The following is an 18,276-nucleotide window of genomic DNA, read 5'->3' as shown; positions in this document are numbered from 1 at the left end:
GAGCCGAAGTCTTGAGTTTTAAATCAGTTCTCAGCACCACTAATTAATGCATTTAAACATTCAGAGTCGTCTGAAGAACACTAAGGCCAAGTCTTGTCTTGTGGGGATATTAAACCACAATATGAGAAAAGTCTCCAGGGCCAGTACCAAAGGGAGAGAAATATTTTGCAAGGTGAAAACCTGAGCTACAAGTATTGCAGCCCTGTCATCAGTTGCTCTCTTTTACAGACAGACCGGATGGCACTGTCTCCGATTTCTGAAAGACAGGTCTTTTGTCATTCACCTTCAGCTATTTTGGCACAACAGACTTACTTCTGATTTGTGCCAGACCGATTTCCTACCCTGCTGTAATCCTCAGGTCTCTTCCAAAGTGATGGCAAAAGATGGATCCTTCATATGACCTTGGCCTGACCCAGTATGGCCATTCTTATGATCTTAACTTTCCCTGATTCTGCCTAGAAAAGTAAGTGTTCATGCTTCTCAATGGTAAAGCTTCCCTTCTGGATGCAAAAGGCTGATTGACAGTATTTATAAATTGGTATCATGCAAAGCAAAGGGAACATGAATGAGCTCTCACCTTGGAACTCCAGCCTTGCCACTGATCCCTGAAGACTGCAAGGATTGCAGTAGGTTCTTTGCTGTTGCTTCTGGCTGGGATTCTGCAAGCTGTTGGAGAGCTGACTGCAGGGCTCTGCGGGATGCTGCATCTCTATAGCGAAAAAGAAACATCTTCTGTAAACGTTACAAATTTTGTCAGTTGTTTCCTAAAATAAAGTCTATGTTCCATACATAAGGTTCTGCTGCCTTCCTAATCAGTCTTGCTAACAGGCAAAGAAGGCTCAACATCATCTATATAAATTAATTCATCATGGCAGAATTCCCCACCTCTACAGTCTAGCCTGATCAGAGGAAACACCACAACAATTCATATGCCATGAAGCCAGATTAACAAGGAATTTTAGCAACCCAAAGGGAAGTTTCAACCACTTCTTCACCTATAACCTATTATAGCCCAATCCTGCAACTCGTGGAGCACTGCAAGAACACACGGCAATATGCATACAGAGAGAATTGCAGGATCAAACGCTTCATTTGTTTTTAATTTGAAAGATGCATTTTTGTTATCAGATGTTGTAAAACTTATTTTTCTACAGAATTTAAATGTCGGACCTATATTACTGGACAGTGTTTTTTCATGACAAATCTCTATACTATACTCCACATCAATACTATTTCCATATAAAAGCTATTACAATAAAGCTCAGCTACCAGATACACACCCTTCCCAGTCCCACATACTCACCTGTAACGATGCAGGGTGAGGCAGAACAGTTTGCAAAGGCCTTTAACAGCACTCTCTGGCAGATCTGAAATAAATTGGGAATCATGACAAAGGTCCCAGTTCTGCAAACATCCACAAGCTTCATTTTACAGTTGTGAGTAGCTCTAGTGAGTCCAATTAAACTACTCACAGCAGTAAATTTAAGTGTTTGCAAGGTCAGGGCCATAGGCTGACCAACTATCAAGACCCAATAAATAAAAATGAGAATCAGAATTTTAATTTTTAGACTTTGGAAAAAAATTAGAGAGTACATAATACTTTAATATAAAAGTTGTTTCTCATGGAAAATGGTGATAAAAGTCACAAACAGCTTATATTTATGAAGCTATTTTTTAATCATAAAATGCATTTTAAATTATTTAAGAGCATGTGAAAAAAAACACTACTTTACTACTCTGGCCATAAAGCAACATTTGTAGTAATGATTCATGAAGGAGTCTTATTTAGTACAGATGAGGCAGGAAGACAAAGAAGCTGAGTTTACACAAAACTTTGTAGAAAACCCTAAAAGTCATGTCTGTGACAAACATACCACCCTGAGGCCTGATCCAGAGCACACAGATACAAAAAAACCACTTTACATGAACTCCATTAAGCTTTGAATCAGGTCATGAATCATTTGCAGAGGGCAATTTAAAACATGTAGGTTTGCTTTGTAATCAAAAGGCATAATGCAAGACCCAGCAGCCTACATGAAATATTGTAACACTAGTATGAGTAAGACTAACGAGACATCAGCATCCCTCCACATCTCAAGTCTTCTAAAATATTTGTGGACTAGCTGCTTTTCTTTTCAACATCAGACACCAAGAAACTCCCTTTTTACCACTGAGATGACGGCTAGAAACACCTAACGCTGAATGGGGAAAGGATCCTGTCTGAGCTAGGCAGCTGCCTAGCTTGTGATAAAAGATTAGAAATACTATTAAGGTAAGAAGTTGTATGTAACAAGTTTAATAGAATGTTATGTTTAGCTGACATGTTTTATTTAGCTTAGTAACTTTATCTGTTGTCATTTGCAACCCTCAAATCCTCCTTTTTATATTTAATAAAATCACTTTTATTATCAAACCTAATGTAAATATTTGATATCTGGGAAGGGCAGGTCACACCTGTGCATCTCTCTCTTTCATTGACAAAGGGAAGGAACTCCCGAGCTTGCACTGTATAAAATTTGCATTCAGAGTAAGATGGATATATCTGGGCTTTTAGTCTCACTGGAGCTGTGCCAAATTCCCAGAGCTGTGCTGCTCTCTTTGTGTTGTTCTGTTGTGGGCTGTGACTCCAACTCTGTGTTTGCTGGGGGCAAGGAAAGGAGATGACCAGCAGTTTTGGCTCACCATGCCACGATGGCAGGGAGCCCCAGAGAGCAGGCAGACAGGCTCACTGGTATGATCAGCCCATCGGGTGACAGTCCCAAGGGGATCTCTGTGACTGAAACCCATCACAATGTTCTAAATTAACAGCACAAACACCTTTCTAGGAGATGATACTGGAAAACAGATCTTGCAGAAGAGAAGGCCTGAATGACAGGCTAATAGAGGGAGTTGCTTTGTTTGAAATAGCAGGCAGAAGGTACATGACAGTAATGAAAAACAGTGGAATGTAATATGTAACTTGTCTGTATCAATGTATAAATGGGGGAAGGAAAAGGAGGGGTAACTTTGTATTCAGTAAGGTGACAGTATCCTGGTGTGTTGACTGAGCAGCTACCTTGTTGCAAGCAAAAATGTTAGTATACCTGTGGCTGCTGTGTGGCACTAGCACCGTGCTTTGTCAACATTATCCTGGCCAAGAACCTATGCCGCTGAACCAAGCCTTTCCTTATGAACAACACATCAAGGTTTACTGGTGTTCAAAGCTGGTTAGGAGGAAGAGAGGGGCAGGATAGGGAAATGGGCCAAAATCTCCTGGTCCAGCTGCGGACACATCTTTATTTTAATCCATGAAGTTTTTGATATTCATATTCTCTCTCTCTCTCTCTCTCTCTCTCTCTCTCTCACACACACACACAGTATTAATCCATTATATAGAATTTTACTATCTTTTCATTTAGAATGTAAAAAATTTGTATCAAGTATTTTCGTATAGAACTCTTGTATCTTTCCATTTAGAATACAGAAACTCTCTATTAAGCCTTTTGTGCATGTGTGTGTCTTGTAGAATAGTTCCTATGAATAAATAAGGTAAAGAAAATCTCTGTACCATTTATTTCTGGCTTGCTTAATTGGTTGCCCTATCGAGTGAATGAGGTGTGAATGGAAAGGCACGGACAACAAGCACTCCAGGCACTTACAAGGGTTGGAGAAGGGATGAAAGCTGGATCCAGGACCAATAACAACAATGCAACCTGTGAAGTGGGCCCACTCAAAGAAAACTGCACATAAGGACACCTGGGGAGTGAGTCATCAGCAAATGCCTGCTTTTGGAAGCACCCCCCCACTCTTTGAAGGTGAAGGAGACACCACACAGAAGGTGCCATAGTTGCCTAAATGCATATTCATAATATTTTTCTCCCAGATTATGCATATGCAAGAGATGGCTAACTGGTGGCCACCTGCATGAGAGCGCATACACTATAAATGGAAGACATCTTGCACAGGGACACTAGATCTGTCTTGTCAAGACTGGAGCACCAATCCAGATCAGCAGAAGCCCAGCTCCACCCCTCCCCCATATAATTAACCTGGCCAGTGCAGTTGTGGGGAGCAACTTTTGGTAACAACTGCAAGACGGAGTGTGCTTGTGTATGTGTGCATATTATATTGTATATATCATATGCGTATTATAAGTATTGATTGTTATACCATGCACCAGTAAATGTGGTGTTTTGCCTTTTCCCCCTGAAAAGATCCTGTGCAGCACTTTTCAGTATAACGCAACAAGCCATGCTTAAAGAGACATGAACCTCAGTAACTTGTGTATACACACACACTGTTGTTAGAATTGCCTCTCAAGGAAAGCGCACACTGCACTAGCTCTGGTCTCGGAAAAAGGGCCACAAATTACACAGATCTTTTTTAAATTAAGTGCACTGAAGAGATTCATAATTTGTGGCAAAAGTACCACTGATGGTACATGAGCTTGATGATACATCCAAAGATGGTGATATATGAATCAATGAATTTTGGGAACCCATGCTTTAGTATATCCCTAAAGCCATTCCACGCTCTGAAACAAACAGCACATAAATGGTTTGAGTAGATAAAATACAAGTACCTTGTCCAGTGACACATCTTCCCAGTTCACTGAGAATCTCTCTTCGTTCCTTCACACTGGCTGTGGTCACTTTTACTGCAAACCTCTTCAGTGTATCGGAAACCTACAACAGTCATTCATACAAGAAAAGTTGTCACTCTTGTCAGCATCAACATCAAGACTGCACATTCAGGACACACAAAAACACTGGAGACAGGAAAATGTGCTCTTTTGCAGACAGCCACCTCCTCTTACTAACTAACCAGTGTCATTAAACACAGTCATCCAAACCATGGTACTCCTTGGCAAACCAACAACTCCTGCATGAGGGAAAAGAATGATCTGTATATCATACTATATATATCTCCTCTACTTGTATTTGATCATTCAAAATCTCTTTCATATATACAGTAGGATGACCTTCCTCTGGACTCCAACTTGCTTATAAGACACTGTATCCACACTCAGTAATATCCAGCACCAATTATCCCTTTGTAAAGTGGACAGACTGTATTTGCAATGCAATGTATATTATGTAAACCTCTCAAGGAACCAGTAAAACCAATTACCTCATACATGTGCTCTTTAAAGGCTGAAAAATTTGTACGAGAACAGAATGCAGATCTTTTGCTTTCCAGAAATGCCCTTCAGCTCCTAGACTCCACAAACTTATTTAAGGAGAGCTTCCACAAAGAGATAGACTACGCTGCAGACTTAATTTCATACCTAAGTGTTCCATGTATTTCATGCTGTCAAATCTCATGAAATCACTTAAGACTAACAAGTGAAAAATTTCTCTTTGTGTGTTAACAGACACCAGTCACTTGGGCTATGTCTACATGGCAGAGCTATTTTGGGAAACCTCAGTATCCCAAAGTAACTACTCTGCATCTTTGATGCAGGAGAACCACCTAATATAAAATTCCAGCCCCAGCATGCAGATCGAGGAGTCCTAAACTGCTTCATATCCAATACTACAGCTTCAAAGCTAGAATAGATTGCATACTGACTGCAGCTCCATTAGAGATGTCAAATCCCATTTACTTAGGTAAACCAGTTAAATGTTAAGTTTAACCAGGTCACCAATTAAATGGTGTACCAGAGCACCGCTGACCCTGGTACTCACAGTTACACTGCAGACCAGGGCTGCTCCAGACAGACTAGAGACCCCAGCCTGCAACACTCTTGGGCCCGCTGCAGATGAGAGCTACTCTGGCCATGCTGGAGCACCCCCGCCCCTGGGGGAACCAGCAGGGCTGAGGTAGCCCCTTACATGCGGCAGGCAGAGGGGATGCTGCATCCCCTATCATTTAACCATAACCAATAAGCCTCATCCATTTAGGGTGAGGCTTACCGGTTGACCAGTAAACTGTTAACAACAACAAGAAGTCCTGTGGCAACTGTTAACATCCCTAATCTCCACAACATGGGGGGTGCCTCTTCAATCCACTGTCTATAATCCCTGCTATACTGGAGCACACAGGGAGCCCAACTGAACTGTGCCCAGCCCTCTAATGAACACATGCATACACTTCATAGACTCCCCAAAACCTGATCCATCTACTCCAAAGGTGAGTGACACTGGTTGTGTATTAAAAGTTGCCTTCATATGCATGCGAAATGGCAGGATTTGCTGCTGAGAAGTATGAATTGCCTCAATTCATCTCAACGAAGCTTTTGTCTGTGTGCAAGAGGCCCTTCAAAATTGCTAACTGGAATTTCCAGGAGGTTCTTGCCTCCTCTTCCCCCTAGTTCGGCCATCCTAATCCCTGTGCTCTCTTAAAGGATGGGCAAAAGGTAAGGTAAATTTCTGGCTAATCAATCTGCAGGATTTGTAAAGAGATGGTGGCTGGTCAATATTAGCTGCTCTTCAGGCTACCATGTAAGGTAGGAACATGTGAGAAATTTTAAAGAAAACTTTTCATGGTTAAAGGCAAACCCAAGGTGCCTAGTAGGTACTGATGCTGATCAATTATATACAGGTATTACAAATAACAAGCAGTCCCGTAGCACCTTAGAGATTAACAAATGTATTAGGTCATGAAGTCTCACTTCCTCAGATGACTGGAGTAGACAAATAGAATCTACAGTTTATAGAGCATGGGGGTTACCTGTCACTAGTGGGACCAGTTGATGAAGCAAATTAAGGAGGAGGCTGTGGGAGAACTCTGAGGTAATCTGCAAGAGTGAACACCCTCTCGCAAGTTTTGTTTTGGTGACTTTTGGGTGTCAGCTTAAGTTCTGTTGAAAAACTTAGTAGTATAGACAAGGCCTTAGCTACTGGCTCAGCTGGGAACCAGTGGAGTATAATGTAGATTAATAATTACCCCAAATGCCTGAAAACAGAAAAATTCTATGAAAAAAATTAAGTCTAAACATACACATATCAAGTCAGACAAAACTTGACATAAGAGGGACACTCTCTGAAGCAACCTTCCTAAAATAACAAAGTGCGTCACCAAAAGCATAAGGAGAAAAGAGAAAGATATCTTAAATTAAAGACAAGCGTGAATAGTATAGTTATCACTCTGCAACACGTTACAACCATTTATAATTTCACAGCATTATGAGGGAAGGAATGCATTTTCCCACTCCTAAAGCATAAGCCCACACCACTTGATAATTAGCTGACCAAGTGAAGCAATTCTTATTCCACGTAAAAATAGCTGAGCACACGAGAGCACATATACAAGCTTCACTGCAATAGCCTACATGACACACAGAAGTATTTCATATTTAATGATGTACATTTTTCCCATGTACTAGGGACAGTCATTTTTGCCAACATTTGCTGATTTTTTTAATCTTGCTCACATCCCAAGGAGCACTCAATACCAGAGTAACTGGAGAAGTAAAGAAATATTTATCAGTATTTTTCACTTTGTGCTTTTAATAGGTCATTCCATAGAGCCTGTCTCACTGGCTCCCCTACTGAACAAATTTCCTCTACTGTTTGCATGAAAAATGAAGGAACAACAAAAGACAACTGTGTAAAACACGCCTCACTACAACCACAACTGACAAGGGGTCTGGGTGGGGCCCAAGGCCACGCAGGAGAAAAACAGATTTTGCTTTTTTCCTTAAAAACTAAGGCAGTGTCATCTTGACAGGGGGCGTTCTAACGCTGATGTGAAGCGCTGGACCAGCCCCGGCCTGAGCCCAGCCCAGCGAGAGAGACCCGGCTCCAAGAGCTCCTGTCCCCCACAGCCTCGGACGACGCGACAGTCACGCCCTAAACCCCGCCCGGCCCGACGCCCCGCGCGGCCTGGGCGAGAGCAGACCGGGCTCGCACCATGACACGAGGCTGCCTGGGGCAGGCCCAAAGCTCGGCGCTGGCGCAGCCGGCCTAGGAACCCGCTCTCGCTCCGCCTGTCAGAGGATGCAGAAGGGGACAGGCCCGCGCTCGACCGGGCCGGCTGCTCGGGGACACCGGGGAACGAGCTAGGGGTCGGCGCCCGGGGAGGGACAGGGCCGAACAACTGCCACGTCCCTTCTCCCTCTGATAGGGGCCGAATCCCGGGAGCCGCCGCCGCCGCCCGCCCGAGCGCGGCCGCCTGAGAGGAGCCAGGCTCAGGGACCCGGCCTAAGAGCCAGCCGACCCCCCACGCCGGAGCCAAGCAGCAGGGACTGCACCCCGCGAGCCGCCGCCTCACAGCTGGGCCCAGCCCCCCCCCCGCACTCACTAACCTGCGTGTCGGCCGCCATCGCGCCGGTCTGACCCCGGAAACACTATCGGGTTCAGTTCCGGGTCACTCGCCGACACGGCCAGGAAGTGAGGTTCGTTCGTTGCCATAGAGATGGCCGGAGGTCGGAGCCTACCCCGGCGAAGAGGGCTAAGGCCTGAGGCGGGCCCGACTCTGGGTGAGTCGGAGATCGATAGGCTCCAGGGCTGGACATTTCCCCGAGACGGCCCCGTTTGACCTCCAGCGTCCTGGGACCGCGCCGCGGACAGGCTGGGGCCGCGTGACCCAGCACAGCGGGGGGCCGCTCCCTGCTCTTACTGGGCCCTTCTCTCGGGAAGCCGGGCACCGCTAGCCGCGGGCCGACAGGCAGCGGCTGAGCCTGGAGCAATACGAGCCCCTGCAGTTGCTGTGGTAGAGTAGCACCTAGTCATAGACCTGGCGCCACCTGAAAAGACAGCTCTGCCTGCAGTTTTGAGTCCATCTTCACTCCTCCCGGGGAGGGCAGCTTTTTCAGAAGGCCTCCCATAAAACTTGTGTGATTTTTTAAATTAAAAACCTTGTCATTGCACAGGGAGCACCCAGCGAAGAGTCCTGGGATGAGAGAACCCTTGCAAACTGGACCCTCTCCTATCTAAAATGAAAAAGCAGGCATGCAGCACTCAGACTATAAAATAAATTATTAGGTGATGAGGTTTTGTGCAGCTGACCTACTTCTTCAGATCTAAAAATAGTCTATTTCCAGATCTGAAGTGGGTCTACCCCAGGAAAACTCATCTCCTAATAAATTATGTTGTTAGTCTTTAAAGTGCTACACCACTTTTTTTTATTGTGAAGATAGATTAACGGGCAACTGTAAATTAGGCCATTAAAATATTATCTTAATCCAGTATCAGTATGCAAGTGCATAAAAGTTATGATCACCCACAATTTTTGAATTAAAAGGAGCGGTCTGCAAGTCTGCAACATTTTGGCTTGTATCTTACCTAAAGAAAACTCATCTCTACACCATAGCAGTGTCAGCACCAAAATCTCAACAGTCTAAGTAACCCCAGGCTCACCTGTCTTAACTTTGCAACGAAAACACTGTTGAATTACTAAAATTTGTAGCATAACTGAAAGATTACCAATTAAGTTTCAGAAGACCAGGTGACCACCAAGAATGTTCTATTGGTAGCGTCATGAACAGTTTCTAAAGCTGCAACAGCAGCAGCTTAGTAAACCTCACAAGACCTGGTCTCTGAACTGGTCCACCCATCACTTATCTAATTTTCCAACTATAGAAAGACTGCTCCTTAGGGCACCAATTCTACCTATTTGCCCAGAGATAGGAGTGATTAATTGAGCACATTTGCTCCAGACTCAAGCTAAACCCTGTGCTATGTCTACACTACAGTCCTGTTTCAAAAGAGTAATGCAAATGATGCAGTGATTCACAAATCATGCACTTCATTTGCATAAACTCACATCATCCTGTTTCCAGAAGAGACTTCTATGAAAACAAAAACAGCTGTGTAGACGGAGTTCCTTTGAATAGCCTTCTTTTGAAAACAGGGTTTTATCTACCTGTAGATACCCCATCTACAGAGCTGTTTTTGTCTTCAGAAGACTTTTGGAAACATGATCACACGAGATTATGCAAATGAAGCACGAGATCTGCAAATCAGCACTTCCTTTGCATTTTCGATCTCCTTCATTTGCTTTCCTCCTTTGAAAGAGGAATGTAGCATAGCTGTAGCAAGATTGAGAACCTGAGCCACAATATCCACTGTTGTGTCTAATTAGCATGCTAGACCAAATAGCATCCATAAATTGAATCATTCTGGAGTATTTCTTACACTTTAAATTCACACACTAATTTGATTCACATTAAGCCTGAACTGCGTACAGTGGCATGAATAGTATTTGACATCTGTAACTCCCTCTTGCTCTCAGCTGCAAGAGAAGTCATTTCAAGGTTTCTGAACATTTTATGGCTGTTTAGTGTATATGATTGAAGGTAAGATCATAGTAATATATATTTGGAATTAAAATCTGAATACAAGTTTCACACCACAGGAAAGTTCATGCATTATGATTCCTCCTCACCCACCAAGATAAACACACAGAGGATGTAAGACAGCACTTTATTTCTCCAAATAAACCAGTTGATAAAATGGCTGGCTAGCGTGTGGCGGGGATTAGTCAAAGAGACCGAATCCCATGTCCTCATCAGACTCCTCTGATTCCTCCTTTACTTCCTCTTTGGCTGGAGCTGCAGCAGCAGGAGCTGCAGTTTCAGCTGCCACAGGGGCAGCAGCCACAAAGGCTGAGGGATCAGCCAGGAAGGCCTTTACCTGGAAGAGGATGAAAGCATATAGTAATTTTAGGGAACAAAAAAAAGACAATTTAGTATCCTACTGCCAGACTGAAAAAGGTGGCATATTAATGTAATTAAGAGCAAGGAGCACAACCTTTGAAACCCCAAAGACCACGCAAGCAGCTTGCCAGCAATTCAAAGGATCTATTATACAAAAACTGAAGAAAAGCCAACAAAGGGCAATATTGCCTTTATCACGAGAGAAGATGGCATGGGATGCTCTCTGAAAGCACACTCCCTACCCTCCTTGCCAATAAAGATGCTCCTGGGATCGAGGAGTATAGGCAGAACTGCAACTCCATGCACGTCACACCATTCACCCCATAATAAAGCTCTGCACTTTAATGACAGAGAAAGCTGCAGCATCAATTCTGTCACACCTCAACAATGAAGGATCTAGGAGCACACATCGAGGCCTCTGCAATGCAAATCTATAATATACAGCCTTCTCGGTCTTTAAGGGCTCATGTTCAAAGACCTGTTTGTCAGCCTTAAGTCAGCGCACAAACTATTCAAATTTGTCTAACTCATACTTTACCTTTTCAGCCAGTGGGAAGGTGTAGTCAGTCTCCACAGCCACAGCTAAGACTCGTTTGTACCCATTGATGATGGAATGAGGCACAGACGCAATGGTTGGATAGCCAATTTGCAGACAAACACTAGCTACATTGCGAACGCCCTGGAAAACAGAGGAAAAAAACATGTTCCAAACATTCAGCTCCAAGAATTACAGGGAAAGTAAACATAACCATAAACAATAAATGCAAACACAAGAAAGGGTTCTAAGGTTGAGAAATTGCCTAGTTCTGGCATGAGACAAACAAGAGGCAGCGATAACCACATACTTTTAATATTGTTATAAGGTGTTTCAAGAGTTTATATTATCTGCTTTTTACACATAACTGATAGCCAACAGAATGGAGCATTGCTCCCAGGAGAAAACATCTGTTACAAATCAAAATTCCCGGCATTCAGGGATGCAGGATAAAACCCACCATTAAAGACCACTGGCTGGCAAAGCCATGATTTACAATACCCCCATTTTTTCTCAAAGGTGGCAGGGAACATCAAAGCACCTTGGGAAAACTGGGTTTCTGGCCAGCTGGCTTAAACACTCTTGCCTTTTGCATCTCCCAACTCTGAGTGCAATGAAATGGCAAAGACCAGTTTTTAAAGGGACCATACCAAGCAAACAGCCTTGTTATTCAGGACTGTAAAATCCCTTTCAGAATTCAAGTATCAGAGGGGTAACCCTGTTAGTCTGTATCCACAAAAACAACAAGAAGTCCTGTGGCACCTTATAGACCAACAGATTTATTAAGCATAAGCTTTCAGCAGCAAAGACCCACTTCATCAGATGCAAATGACAAAGTAGGTTTTTTGCCCACAAAAGCTTATGTTCAAATAAATCTATTTATAAGGTGCCACAGGACCTCCTGTTTTTTCAGAATTCAGTTCTATTCTCCTTCACAAAGTCACTAGAAAAAAAAAAGCATGCACACCCCCCCATGAACGTCGTATTACCTGAGCATATAGTACTTTCCCATGGCTACATGGATTACAGAATATATGACATATAGCAGAGATAAGCAGCTCTTACTTCCAGGAAGCGTCTGTGCAGAGTCTCCTCGGTGATGTCCAGCACTTCAGGATTGTAAATGCTGCCATTGTCAAACACTTGCTGGATAATCAACCCAAAGGAGAATGGGGAAATATTCAACATGTTCAGCAAGGTCGCTTCGCTGGCTCCCACTTTATCTCCAGTCTTGATCAGCTGCACATCACTCTGAGAGTCAAAAAGGGAAAAGTGAGCAACAAACTACTACTGGGAAACTGAAACAGAGATGCAACAGGGTTCAACTTCACACTACCAAACACCTGTAGATGGCACTCAAGAAGCTAGACCAGTGATGGGCAACCTTACTGGCATTCCACCGGCAGCCTGCACACCCCATCTGCCCTCTTACCCACAATGCCTCTTGTGCTCCAGGGGCCCCTCACTTCCTAGTCCTCCCCCACCCTCTTCCATCACTTCAGAATGCCATTAAGCCACTGATTTGTGCTCCATTCCTGCTCCTCCCCCTCTCGCTCAGGGCTTAACAACTGTACTTTCAAGGTCCAGGAGAGTGGGGGAGGAGTTGGGACAGAGCACAAATCGGCAGATTCATGGTGCTCTGCAAGTGCTCGGAGGGAGGGGGAGAGGTAGAAAGAGTATGAGGCTCCAGTGCCACACCGCACAAGGGGGAGGGGGCACCCAGGCTGCAGATGAAACCCCAGTGGTTCACAGGTTGCCCATGCGGCCCACTGAGATGAAGGAGGCCCACTCACAAATCTTGTTGCCTATCACTCAGTTAATACCCAGAAATGATTCTGTGTCAAAACAAGTCCAAAGCTCAGCCAAGCAATGTGCCTAAAGTCTGAGGAACAGCTCACCCAGCAGACGGCACATTTCACAGGAAGGCCCACAATTAGGAGAAGTGCAAATGGAATCAGCTGCACTTAACACATGAGCTAGATACAGGCTGTCCGATTCTCATATCCAAAGTAAAGGTGTGCCAAACTAAAAGGAACTAAACACTTCTTCGGGAGTCAGACTAGACATGGGGCTTTAAAGATTACCTAAGGTGGAGCAATAACATCACCACAATTAAGGTTATGTCAGAGTTTTCTTAATCTTTATCATTTCTATTCCTCACAGAGCAGCAATAAAATAGTTTACGTTTGTGAGGCAGATCTGGATTGACAGTTGCTGACAAACCTTTCAAAAGCCCCCCCTTCCTTGGAACTTTTCAGAGACCCTTTGCCAAAACTGACAGACTTGGTCTTGACCCTCCTCTCTCACATTACTCAACATGCACCATCACCCATATGACTAGTTGGCAGACATGACCCCTTTTATTTTCCCAACTTTTCCAAGTAAATGAGAATACTGCTGAAAACTAAGCCAACATGTAAGCGTAAGATACATCTGAAGTGATGGAGAGAAATCCAATACACAAGCCTTCAGAAGCAGCCTCAAGCCCCATTTTCCCTGCCTCCAAGAGGGCAGAGAGCACAAGGAACTTCTCCCTCAAATTGTCCCACAGCAAGTTACTAGCCTGATCCTCAAAGAGCTCTTTGTCATCACACCTGCTGTATTTCACAGGGCAGGAAAGCACAAGTCTCGTAAGCAGGAGCAGGAGACTGGTGATGCCACTCTTACAGAGAGCTTCAAGCAGTCATTCCTGCATAAAGCCCTTGACTTATACTTCAATTACAGCATGGAGTCATACAGATGAACGTGTGGAGATACCAATAAAGGCAAAGCCACCTAATAGGTTAGGGCTGGGAAATCAGAGGCTCAAATAACCCTTCCACTTGGCAAGAAGCAGAAATAACTTACTCTGTCACCTTCCTATATGATTAGCACTTTTGTCATACAATGTCCTATTGTTGTCATATTACTCTATTTTCTTTTTAAGATGCTTTAGAGATGTGCCTCTGAAGTTCTCAACAGAAGGTGGGGATCAATCTTGTGCCACAGAAAGCAACACAAAACATGGGGATGTAGGGATGAACTAGCTACATACGTACAATCCCAACAACTGCCAAATTATCTGACCAAGGCCATCCAGTATATAGAAGCAGGTAAAAGCTATGAGTGATCTTTCAGACTTGCTAGTAGCACAACACACTTTGCTCTACACTCACCAGGATTTCAATGGTACCCCTGGAGATCTTCGTGGTGATGCCCAAAGCCTGGAAGAAGGAGGTCTTCTCAGGACCCAAACCAGTGTTCTGGGCTGGCACAGTGACATCACAAGGAGCAATGGCACCAGCTCGAGCAGCTGCCGGCACCTAACATAATAATGCAGGAAGAGAAAGCAAAATAATGCTTGGTTTCAGACAATGCTGTATGGACAGTAATTCATCCTCATAGCACTTCTAATGAGATCAGCATCTCCCTGTTATTCACATGAGAACTCTTGAGGTCACAACAAAGGAAATGCCCAGTTCCTAGTTCTTTCTACCTTCCAAAATCATATAACCACAGAGAATGTATTACACACTCTCCTTCCGTCAGATCAGGGCAAAGACTTCCCCGAGCAGACTATTACCAATAGTGTCCTGCTCCCTTACCTTGTTAGCCAACAGCATGTCCCTGATCTCAGTCAGATCCTCCTTGGTGAACACAAAGCCCACATTCCCACGGATATGAGGCAACAGCCTGGAAGAAAGACAACACCATTCAATTTTGCTCCTCCTCTTGAGCATTTAGTCTTCCCCTGGAAGAAGAGCGCGGTACCATACTATTTTATTTACTTTTCGAGAGCAGGATTATTCTCTAGATGACCACGGATAGCCTTGCGCATCATGGTGTTCTTCCCCATCAGCACAACAGCTTTCCCACGCAGGGACATGCGGATCTGCTGCATCTGTTTGGATCCTACGTTGTCTGCTCCCACAATGAAGCATTTTGGATAATCATCCAGGAGTTGCTACAGAAAAAAAGAGTTTTACAAAGAAACTTGGACCAGGGTACAGAGTAACATTAGGTCCCATATTACTATGTGCTAAGCTGAGAAACCCGACCCATGTTGCCAACTGGAACCTGTCCCAAATCAACCAAAAAACTCCTGTCCCCCAACTAGGGCTATTAAACAGCTGACAATGTATCCATGAACTGTTCCACTATCTGCTACAGACTCAATCTCTCTCTTCCGGGACCCTTGGGACCTAGTAGGTGCCAAGCCAGAGAATTTGCTAGACCACAGATCAATATTGTCTAGCAGCACAACCAACACTTCCACCACTTACTGAGCTCTTAGAAGACACTTAGGAGAAAATCACAGCACAAAACACTGAGAGCCAAGATTGGTGGCTCTCAGGTGGACATCCAGCTAACTAAAATCATTCCAGACTACAGAGTGCTGGACTGGGGGCAGGGGTGTTTCACCTGTGCTCTGATGTACTCCCCATGCCCACCCAAGTCTCCAAGACAATGCTGATTTGACAATTTTCAGTCTCTTTAGGTTGCTGGGAGGCCACTGCTTAAAATCTTGGGTGTCCAACATGCTAGCCACTAGCCATAGGTGGCTATTTGGCCAGTTGAGTGTGGCTAGTTAGCTTGAACAATAAATACATTTTCAGAATAACAGCAGTAGCCATTACACCACAGACTTAAAGTATGACAAGGCTGCCAACTCATAGCTATAGAAAATGCAGAGTGCAATTATTTCTGAGAAAAATTACATATCGGCATCCCTCTGAGAACCCTCAGAGAGGAAATACAGGAGTCCTAGGGCACATTTAAGGAAGGCAAACATGACAGCTGAGATGCATTTTAAACCCTCATAATAAAGCAGTCAGGATTTACAAGGAACTGAGATGTCATGTTTATGCCTGTATTAGCACCAGTTTCTCTGAAAGAGTAACTCAGCACATTAGCAATGTTCTATATTAAGGAGACTTGGAGACATGGCTCTTTTGTAGATGCTACTTTTGCTTTCTCTGATTGTAAAAAGTATCTCGCTGCCAGACAACATATTGATCAATCTAAAAACAAAAACACGCATTATAAGCTTAGAAAGCAACACTAACATTTATAGGGCTCTTAGGCATGATTTGTGACTGCAATGGATGCCACTTTTTGTAATCTGGTTTAATTCTTTCCAGACCCGCTATCCTGGGGATCTTACTCAGATTGCTTTCGCACGTTCAAAAACCTCTCAATGGCCGGTATATATTCACGGGCTACAAACACCCATCTAGCACACACCCAAAGGCAGACACTTACGATGATTTTCAGGAAATAGTTGGATTTCCACGTAGCCCTGTCTTCCCTGGGCATCTCGACGGTGCTTCCAAGGATTGCCACAAAGGGTTTAAAGACAAGCTGGTATCTACAAGAGCCAAGAGTGGGGGGCCTGGGTTCAGCCAGATCGCGACAGCCACATCACGTCCCCTCCTCTCCCCACCATAAGGCCAGGCAGCAGCCCGGCCCAGCCTCCCAAAGGACAGAGCGACGCTTTCAGTAAAAATGCGTTTCAGTATCTTTCACCGCGAGACTCCCCGGCGAACTGGGGATCTACAGGGTCTGAGCTTCACCCGCACCGCTACGCCAGAAAGGCGTGGGGAACGTCTTTGGGCTCCGGCTACCCATGCGCCTCCCAGCCACGCGCTGGGGTGGGAGGAGTATGGGCGGCGACCTTCCGCCTCCCGCCGTCCCGCGGCGAGGGGGGACGTGGGGCCGGAAAGGAGACGGAATGATCCGCACAGGGCGGCCCCGTGCCGCCGCCCAGGGGCTGAGCCGGCCGCGCGTGGCCAGGGCCGAGGCCTAGCCCCATCCGGGGCCCAGCATGGCGGGCGACCGTGGAGCGAGGCCTCCCCGTTGGGGTCCCCGCGATCTCCAACCCTCCCGGGGGCCAAAGTGCGGCTGCCTCGACAGCTCCGCGGGGCCCCACGCTCCGGCACCCACCTCCCACGAGGGCTGCGGGAAAGGAAAGGAAATGCGCCCGCCCCTCTCTTTTTTTAGTAGTCACAGGCTCAGCCAATCAGCGATCGGCAACGGCCGGATGTGATCAGTGTATTGGACACTCATAGATGTCAATCCAAGGCGCTCGTGAAATCCTCTCTTCGATTGGACAGAAGTCTTGTCATTCCCAAGAAGGGAGACGGAAGGAGCTGTCAGTGAAAGGGGCAGGAGCAGCACGTCGAGAGCTGACTCCTGCTATGGCTCCCCCTGCTGGATGAAAAGTGTTTCGTGCCCGGCCTTCCCCACATTTCCACCTCCCGACTCCCAGCTCAGGTCTGTTGAGATATTGAGCTGCAGGCGCTGGGCCTAGGGCTGTGACCCACCAACTCCTGCCCCAGGGTGTTCCCAGTGGCACCTTGTAGTCCCTCCGTTCACTATTAGAGCCAATATCATGTAGGGCGACGAGGTGCCCAGGTTAGACCGGATCACCCACTCAGAGGAATCCTGAAGGCTCCACTCAGCACCGTTGAGTGGGCCATTGACTGTCCAGTTCACAAGTGCAGCAGGGCTGGCAGGTTCCCTGCTGTAGTCTGCATGGCCTGTGGGCAAGCAGCAGCCAAGCTGGCATGTCTGGCTCCTAGTTGAATAGTAATGGAGCGGTAGCCGGGTTAGTCTGTATTCTAACCAAACAAACCAGCAGTCATGCAGCACTTTAAATCATCATCAACATCAACCATGGGCTCAGAGCCCCTTGGTGTCAGATGCCTCCCTCACTATTTCCTTCCATCGTTCCCTGTCCCACACAGAGTGGCTTAGTTTCTGTAGATTGACTCCCCACTTCTTCAGACCCCACATTATCAGGAAAACTCATCACCTAATACATTATTTTGTTGGTCTTTAAAGTGCAACAGGACTGCCGGTTTGTTTTGGCTCCTAGCTGTAAAGGTGCTTGGGGGGGGGGGGGGGGGGCATTTCCACATTCTGTCCCGCCCAATGCCCACAGGCGCAGCTCCAATTGGCTGGGTAAGGCCATGGGAGGAGCACCACTCCAGCAGACACCTGCGGAGGGGTTGTATGGTGGTGCACACCTCTCCTGCTGCTGCAGAGAGCGGTCCTGTTCTTGCACTGCTCATGCAGCAGTTCTTGAGCTGCAGCACATGCGATCTCTCTCTAGCTCTCAGGAGTTCCAGGAATGTGTATTCCCATCCCAAGTCCTGGGAATGGGGCTGCTCCCCAATCCCCC

The 18,276-nt window shown here is 45.6% G+C and overlaps 2 protein-coding genes across 4 annotated transcripts in view; both read right to left on the bottom strand.

Annotated features, from left to right (window-relative positions):
• The window catches only part of GCN1 (GCN1 activator of EIF2AK4), a 58,592-nt gene extending 50,335 nt beyond the window's left edge, over positions 1-8,257 (bottom strand). For 2 of the 3 annotated variants that reach the window (XR_012647980.1, XM_075012432.1), the window contains exons 1-4: positions 8,228-8,257; positions 4,562-4,664; positions 1,304-1,367; positions 578-709 (exon numbers count right to left, since the gene is read on the bottom strand). Coding sequence is in view for 2 of the 3 variants with exons in the window: in XM_075012432.1 (XP_074868533.1) it covers positions 578-709; positions 1,304-1,367; positions 4,562-4,664; positions 8,228-8,245 (317 nt within the window). In the remaining variant the exon portion in view is untranslated. Of the gene's footprint in view, positions 1-577; positions 710-1,303; positions 1,368-4,561; positions 4,665-7,832; positions 7,853-8,227 lie in introns of those variants that run through there. The other variant, XM_075012433.1, reaches the window with a different exon arrangement.
• Positions 8,258-10,332: 2,075 nt separating this feature from the next.
• On the bottom strand, positions 10,333-16,514 carry RPLP0 (ribosomal protein lateral stalk subunit P0). Its single transcript, XM_075012439.1, has 7 exons — positions 16,356-16,514; positions 14,882-15,057; positions 14,699-14,786; positions 14,270-14,416; positions 12,180-12,365; positions 11,118-11,258; positions 10,333-10,556 (listed from the first exon to the last, which is right to left on the bottom strand). The coding sequence occupies exons 1-7, from the start codon at positions 16,407-16,409 to the stop codon at positions 10,401-10,403; spliced, it is 948 nt and encodes a 315-aa protein (XP_074868540.1). The 5' UTR covers positions 16,410-16,514; the 3' UTR covers positions 10,333-10,400.
• Positions 16,515-18,276: the final 1,762 nt, after the last annotated feature.

Source organism: Carettochelys insculpta, chromosome 18 (assembly GCF_033958435.1).
Source record: "Carettochelys insculpta isolate YL-2023 chromosome 18, ASM3395843v1, whole genome shotgun sequence".
Taxonomy (NCBI): Eukaryota; Metazoa; Chordata; order Testudines; family Carettochelyidae; genus Carettochelys; species Carettochelys insculpta.
The sequence above is the reverse complement of the archived record's forward strand: the minus strand, read 5'-3'. Positions and strand labels throughout refer to the sequence as shown.